At 34.9% G+C, this 8,144-nt stretch overlaps 1 protein-coding gene across 2 annotated transcripts; it reads left to right on the forward strand.

The window, feature by feature from the left end:
* The first annotated feature begins 496 nt into the window (after positions 1-496).
* Positions 497-4,665, forward strand: LOC111380235 (protein BASIC PENTACYSTEINE6-like). 2 transcript variants are annotated; one of them, XM_023003741.1, is made up of 3 exons: positions 497-666; positions 2,924-3,102; positions 3,386-4,665. In XM_023003741.1, exons 2-3 carry the CDS (start codon positions 3,049-3,051, stop codon positions 4,328-4,330), a joined length of 999 nt encoding a protein of 332 aa, XP_022859509.1. In that variant the 5' UTR covers positions 497-666; positions 2,924-3,048; the 3' UTR covers positions 4,331-4,665. The 2 variants fall into 2 exon arrangements, with proteins under 2 accessions (XP_022859509.1, XP_022859508.1); XM_023003740.1 differs by having other exon boundaries at positions 2,948-3,102.
* Positions 4,666-8,144: the final 3,479 nt, after the last annotated feature.

Raw genomic sequence — 8,144 nt, forward strand, 5'->3', positions numbered from 1 at the left:
ATGATTACTTTGTCAGAAGAATTTGATAGATTGAATGGCATGCAAAATTGCATGTGATAATAGAGATTGAATGAAAAAATTGACAATATTTTAAATTGTCCAATTATAAAATAAATATCAAGTGACATTATATTAATTTTTATGTCAACTTTGATGTTCGTGTATCATGATTGTTTTTCACAAAACTTATCTTCCAAAATTCTCTAAATAAATTGTGGAGTTAATTTTTTATGGTAAGTTTAGCCAGTAGGAAGAGTTAATTTGGAATTGGAAATAATATGAGAGTATGAAGAAGAAAAAATTCACCATGGAACTCAGGGAAGGACAAGGTGGGCCAACGTCAAAGCACGAATCCCAAAAGAAAAATTATTAGACTGGTGAAGACAAGAGCTTCATCTACGCTTCTCACCGACCTGTCAATTTCGCATCCCCCACAAGCCCACTAACACTCGTTAAATTCTGTAATAATTAATTCAGAAGAAACCAAAACACTCCCTGTTGCTGCGTAAAATTATAAGAAAAATGTTTCAAAAGAACCTTAAAAGAAAAAATTATTGAGTGCTTCTTCCAATATTCATTCTTGTATCAGAGATATTTTGTTTTATTTCATCCCACTTTTGGGTAAGGGGTTTGACTCCTTTCATCCCTCCCTACAGTTGTTGCCCAGTGAGTTCTTCTTTCTCATTCAACTTCTCTTTAAATTCAACTCATGATCATTTTTATTTTATTCTCTGTTCATTTAATATGAAATCACTGCAATCTAGCTGTCCAGAACTGAACCTTGATTATTGTTTTGAAAGAGAAGGTGTTTTTACAGGTTCTTTTGTGATGGTCTAGACTCTGGGCATTTTTGTGTTGAATTTTGGTGTGGTTGACTTGCTGTAAGCTTGCTTTGATTGAATTGGGGATTTTCGTATTGTGGGTCATATTTAACTCTGCTAAATTATTACTGAAATGGAATTTCTTGTTTGATTTTATCTCATGAGCGTTCTTTATTTCGTTTCATGTTTATGTGATTAGTTTCTTTGGACTTTTTGGTGAGTATTCTTTCACCGAGATTGAAATTGAGTCTGTTGATGTGGTAGAATTTTGCATAAACTTCAACTTTTGATGTCCGCAGCTACTACAATTGTTTCTTGATGTTAATAAAATTAGAAAGATATTATTTGCAATCCTTCTATGCAGTTATGAAGCTTGTTTTGAAGCTAGTTGAGGGCTCACTTAAGGGTTCATAGCTCAAAATGAAAATATTTTCCTCAGTTGCATTTTTACCCTAAAAAATAAAAATTAAGCTCTATTCTTTAAAGTTTAAACACTAACGATGCATTTGGTGGGGACGATTGAATAGCAAATAGCACGAGACACTATTAAAGAAGATAAAAGTTTTCGATTTTGCTCTGTATATAGTTGAAACCTTCTAGCACTGCATGCAAAACATGCTCGATAATTGATGATCACTTACCTGGAATTTGGCAATGAAAGGTTTTCCATGTCCATCCTGGCAGTTTGTCGACACATATACAAGATGCTATAAAGAAAAATGTGTGTTTAAATGAAATTGACTCCAGTTGCTCCTTCTCAAGTCCTGAATAATTTGTTTGAGTTTGCTTTGTTAAACAGCTAACTATTAGTAGTAAGTATACAACAATTCCAATACAATGAAGATTTGAGAAGTGCTTTACGTTTCAAATGTCTTCTCTTAAATTTTTAGACCATATTCTGTCGTGTGGCATTAGGGATATAAACTGAAACACAGAGATTTTCGGAAATGACTTAGCATTTATAAATTACAAAGTAATGACCGAGAACCATTAGTCTGTATTATAGTCTGCTATCGTGATTAGTTATAGCCTGTTATACATATTGTTTCATAAAACTGGAAGTTACCAGGTTTTTAATCGAGTCAAATTCAAATTTAACTTTGAAATTTGTTTTCTATAGTGATTTAGCTTCACCCGGATCTTATTCCTCTAAAACGATTTGCTATACTTGACATTATAGTAACAGGATTTGGTGGAGGCATCACTTATTTACAATTCAGGTTTGAAATTAAGGTGTAACGTATTATCCAGCTATCCGGTATCAGAAATCTTCAAAATATTATACCTTTTTGTTACTCACCTTGAGCTCGATTCAGCCTCAGTGAGTGTACCCTCGGTTTTTCATCCACACGTCACCTAGCATATGCACAAGAAGTAACAAGTGGCTGTAAATTAGTTTTGGGACTGCAAGAATGTTTGAATTCTCCTTTCCCTACAGTTTATTGTAAAAAGTTTGTTCTTTTATGCTATTTTGAAGCTATTCTTCTGCATTTACAGAAGATTTTCCCTTGCAATGTGTCAAATATCTCTTTCGTATATTTTGGCAGACTTTTATTTGTATGTGCTAATGGCTTTATTTCTTGCATGAGCTCTCCACATTTTTCTTCAGTTAGATAATGGCTATTATTGACTGCAAAGCTTTCGATTATGCAGTCTTGAACCAGTGAATTTTTAGATTTTTTGGGCAGCTGAATCCATGCTACATAATTTTCAACAGCTCGAAGTTCTAATTTTCCTTTGTTATGTTTTCACCAAAGCGTGCCGGTTTTGATGCTAGCTTTAGCTTTTAGCGCATGCTTGGTATGGAGAGAGAGGATATAGATAGTAGAATTATCAAGATTTTAGCTGCTGCTTCTTTTCTTCTTCCGTAATACCAAATATGCTAGTGATGTAAATGTTCCTATAGATACATTGCTCATGCATTAGTAGTTCTTGTAGCATAAAATTACTCTTCAAAAGACAGCTGTCAATGCTTGACATCCTTCTGCTTGTAATGAACTGAGTGTATTTCTTTTGATATCTTATTTTTATTGGTAAAATATTACAGCTCTCCCTAGAATTATTATAAAATGAAAACTAGCTTGAGAATTGATTTGAAATAGTTTTGAGTTGGAATATGGTTACAGGCCAAGGTTTCTGTGGTGTGGACTTGCTCAACTTCTGTTTTGCTTAGAGGGGAGTCGAAAATTGATCTTCATATTTGCCTAGTTTCTACTTCAGATCTCGGATGGATGATAGTGGACATCGCGAAAATGGAAGGAATAAACCACCTCAGGGTCAGGTAGCTGCAACTAATCCCAGCACATAATGACAATAATTGAGTACCTGTCTTTAAAGACAAAGCACGTTTGGGAAGTTTTTATGAGTAGTTTAAATTATAAATAGAGAGAAATGAGTGATGAATAAGTGAGTAATACTTATGGTTTGGGTCCCTCAAAATGCGTGGATAAAAAAGTGGCTTGAGTATTTATAAACAGTTTATAAAGATGAGCCAAACATAGGCTAATATGATACATAACATTAACTTGTTTGCTAATTAATCATGATTAAATGCTTTATTTCAGTGGTTTATGCAGCATCAACCATCGATGAAACAGATAATGGGCATTATGGCTGAAAGGGATGCTGCAATCCAAGAAAGAAATTTGGCCCTTTCTGAAAAAAAGGCTGCTCTAGCCGAGCGAGATGTGGCTATCCTGCAGCGAGATTCTGCAATGGTGGAACGTAATAATGCCATAATGGAGCGAGACAACGCTATTGCTACTCTTCAATATCGTGAAAACGCCATGAATAATGGTAATGTGTCACAATGTCCATCCGGATGCCAAATTTCAAGTGGGATGAAACACATAACCCATCTTCAGCAGCACACACACCATCAGTCCCAAATGGGTGAAGCTCCATATGATACCGGGGATACCCACATGAATGATACCACTCCATTGTCCCCGACAGCTCCCGAGCCTACAAAGTCCCGTCGTACAAAACGTGCAAATGAGGCAAAGGCAGTAACATCTACAAGGAAGAGTACAAAATCATCAAAGAAAGTGAAACAGGAAAGTGAGGACGCTGACAGAACATTGTTTCAAAAGTCACAAGAAGGTAAAAGTGGACCCGATATTGGTGTCAGCAGTGACGAACACAATAGGCAACTCGGAGAGGAAAAGCCAGATTGGAAGGATCAGGACCTTGGACTGAACCAGGTTGCATTTGACGAGTCGACCATGCCAGTACCCGTCTGCTCTTGCACTGGAGTTTTCAGGCCATGCTACAAATGGGGTAATGGAGGTTGGCAATCTTCGTGTTGCACGACGAATTTGTCAATGTATCCACTGCCAGCAGTGCCTAACAAGCGACATGCTCGAGTTGGTGGTCGGAAAATGAGTGGAAGTGCATTTAACAAGCTGCTTAGCCGCCTTGCTGCAGAAGGTCACGATCTCTCAAATCCAGTTGATCTTAAGGACCATTGGGCAAAGCATGGGACAAACCGCTATATCACCATCAAATAAGTAGCAGAGTATAACGGGCCTGCACGAGAGTAATTATAAGAAAATACCTATGCCCGATTCTTGAAGTATGTTCAGTGTTTACAATGGAATGAAGGATTCAATTGATTGCCAGGTTAATGTTCATCCTTTTCCATTTATAATGCATAAATATCGATTGACCCGCAAAATAAATGCATTGTGGGTTTGACAGTGGTGAATAGATGGCGAACTTGTATCCTTTATGCATGTATCTGGAGATATAGTTATCACGAATGGAATTCATCCATGTTTGGCATCTTCTTGTGTCTGTAATCTGTACTGAGTTTAAATAAAGAAATTAAACTCTGTTTCACATTTTTTGTCGTGCGAACTGCTTTTTCTTGGATGAGTGGATTTAACAATAACATGGCCGAAATCCCGGTTTAGATCATCAGCATGTTTGGATGTGCTTTTGAAAGTAATGGTTCCATAAAATGTTTGGTTAAAATTAATTATTTATTCTTTGTTAACATTTTTAGTTCAACCAAACACGGTCTTATTTTGATTATGATCTGTAATTGAAAATAATAAAAAATGAGAATGGATTGTGGACTGGATCATTCCGTTTGTGCACTTGAGTTTTGCTAAAGAGAAAATTACATGGTACCAGGTATTTAAAAGCCACAATTCAAAAGCCAGGGACCAAGTTTCATTGTGCACAAATTAGGTTTTGACATATAATATGAACCCTAATTTTATTTCCACCCACTTTTATTTAATTCTCACACTCGCACTTTCACTCTTCCTTTCCATCTTCATCCTCTGTCAGATGATGCCGTCGTCGTCGTTGGAGCATCCGCCGTTGGAGATCAACCTCATTTCACTTCGTTGTCGCCAACACGTTTCTCCGACGATTTGCTGTGGCCGTTGGTTTACGAGGTAGATGTGCTGTGAACAATTCTCCGACGATTTGCTGTGAACGCCGCTGCTCGCGGCTCTGCTTGATTTTTTCCATGGTTTTGATCGTTGGTGGATTTGACGGGTGGTGGTGTGTGCGCCTGTCCGGTGGTGTTGCTGATAGTATGGTTAGGTAGAGAGTGGTTGAATTTTTTTCAATTTGTGTTCTGCCAGTTCGTGTGTAGTGGCTCTGGTGGTGGTGGTGCCCCTGATAGTGGCTGTGTACGATGGTGGTGTTATTGGCGATTGTTGTTGACAGTGGTGATTTTGGGTGGAAACGGTGGTGGAGGTTGTGGTTGGTGGTTGGAGAGTTGGTAGAGTTGATTGCCTAGGTTTTTGTTAGCAATTGATTGGATCTGATGGTGAAAATTTTGGCAATAGCGATGGTAGTGGCGATGGCGGTGATAGTGATGGAGTGAGGGTGGTGGTGACAGTAGAGGTGGTGGTGGTATGTGACCCACTGTTTGACCTTTGACCAATGTGACCTTAAAAGTTGATAATTGTGAACAACAAATTCGAAAATATGTGACTAATAGATAATCTGTAACCTATAATTTTTTAATCTGCGACCAATGATGAAATTGTGACCTATAAAATTTTTGATTTGCAATCTCGAAATAATCTGTGATCAACAAAATTTTTGATTTGTGACCAACAAAAAATCTGTGACCTATAATTGGAGATTTGTGACCATAATTGTGTAATCGTGACTTTTATAATATTTAAATATTAAATATTTTTAATTAATTACATAAAAACCTGATTTTTGCATAATTAAACTTAACCACTTTAATTTTGAAGTATGCATACTTAAAACATTGTTTGTGAATTCTTCCCTTTGCTAAATTCGGGTTGTCCTGAAGTGCGTTTGGAAGTCTAGGAATTAGTATTTACATGAAACAAGAAATCACTTTCATTATCCGTTTAGGCGGTAGAGTGCTTCTTGATTTATTGTTACATACATTAATATGTATCACAATTTTTATTAGATAAAGAAATGAAGAATCTCACAATCGCCTAGATGGATGTAATAATTAGCATTATTCAAATTAAATGATAACATTGGTAGATTATGCCAACTACTTATTTGTCGACAATTACACAAATATTAAGTATAGTTTTTTGGTAAATTCTTTGAAGCTTATTTTTTATAAGCTCATTTTTAATCATATTTTTCAATAAAAAAAATTGCATGTAAATCTATAAATTCTCTACTTTTAAATAAAACGTTGTCCAAAAAATCATTTCATCTCAAAATTTATTATTAAAAAATATATCAAATAGGCCCTAAATCTCTTATTCTTATCTATGGTTAAGTTTCTAATAATCTTGGATCCTTATAAATCTTAACTCCTCATGGATTATGCTAAATTGTTTGGTTTTGTGAAGAAAGAAATTTTGGACTGGTTTAAATTCATTTAGTTTTAAATTTCTAATTCTCAGCTTTAAAAGCTGGAAAAGAGGAAAGAAAAAGAAAATTAGGAGACTAAATTTCGAGTAAAATATTACATAAAAAAATCTCGAATGACACGTATTGAATAGTCCTAAAAATGTAATTTCGATCATGGATCTCTCAGCTCTTAGCAATTTTGCTTTTGAAACGATGATTTAGCCTTGTTTGTGCTCCATTTTAATGAGGTTTTGAAAAAAGGAAAAAAAAAATATATTTTTGAGTAGTAATTTTTTGGAAAATATATTGTTAAAAAAATAATGAAAAATTTTGAATTTACTTATAATATTATTTTATTGAAAATGTATAGTTGAAAAGAAAAAAAAAAGAAATTAAAATTTTATTGAAAATGTATAGTTGAAAAGAAAAAAAAAAGAAATTAAAATTTTATTGAAGCCCCGACAAGGGTAATCTCTCTTTCATCATGTTACGGCCACCAAATGCAAATGAAATTGAAATGAGAAAATATAAATTGAAATTATGCTATTTGTACACTGTTTTTGTATAATATTGTTGACAACATTGGTTGTAGCAAAAATATATTAATTGAAATGATCAGTTATTTTTTAAACTGTTCAATAATAACTGGAATATTATCAAAATCATTTTACAGCGAACATTGTTCTATAAATTGAAATGAAATTAGACACGCGGACTTTTCAACAAACGTTATTACATAATTTATTCCTAGTCACTGTCAAACGTTCAAAAAATAATATTCAGATTTTGTCGGAAGCGCGTTTTTAACTTCGTGCCTGCACTGAGATAGCGAGAGAGAGAGTAGCCATAGAGAACCACTCCAAATTCCACCCCCGCATTCGTCATTTTTTATGCAATCCAAAGTTTTTGTCCTTTTACGCGCCTCATTCTCACACATTCTTTATTTTTCAACGTAATCACCGCCATTTTCAGCGGGAATTTTGCAACCCAAAATTTAGAAAAAATAATTATTTCTTCCTTTCTAAACAACGATGGCTTAGTGACTGCGGATATAGATGTGGGACACGAGTCAACTTGAGCCAGGTACGAACATTTTCTGGTTTTGTGAATGCTAGAGATTGAAGTTATGCTATGCTCTGTTTTTCTTGTTTTCTTGATTTTAGGGTTTTATTGTGATTGAAAATCAGGTGAAAATGTACTGAATTTGATGTTTGACGAATTCAATTGAACATCTGTAAAGCTAGTGTTTAGGGTTTTGGAGAATCTAGATTTTTGATAGCGGAATAAATGGTGGTATTGCTATTTTGAGGCCCTTTCTCAGTTCGCTTTCCGGTTGTAAAGTTAATTAGAGGAACCTTTTGGTTTTGGAACTTAATTTTGTGGCTCATTGAGTGAATCATCATAAAGATTTTATACAGTGTGAATTTTACGGATCTGTTCCTGGAATTTACTCGGTTTTCATGGCTCAGCCTAATTCGAAGCAACCAATGAGTCAGAATATTAACCTCG

This window comes from Olea europaea, unplaced genomic scaffold (assembly GCF_002742605.1).
Source record: "Olea europaea var. sylvestris unplaced genomic scaffold, O_europaea_v1 scaffold2109, whole genome shotgun sequence".
Taxonomy (NCBI): domain Eukaryota; kingdom Viridiplantae; phylum Streptophyta; class Magnoliopsida; order Lamiales; family Oleaceae; genus Olea; species Olea europaea.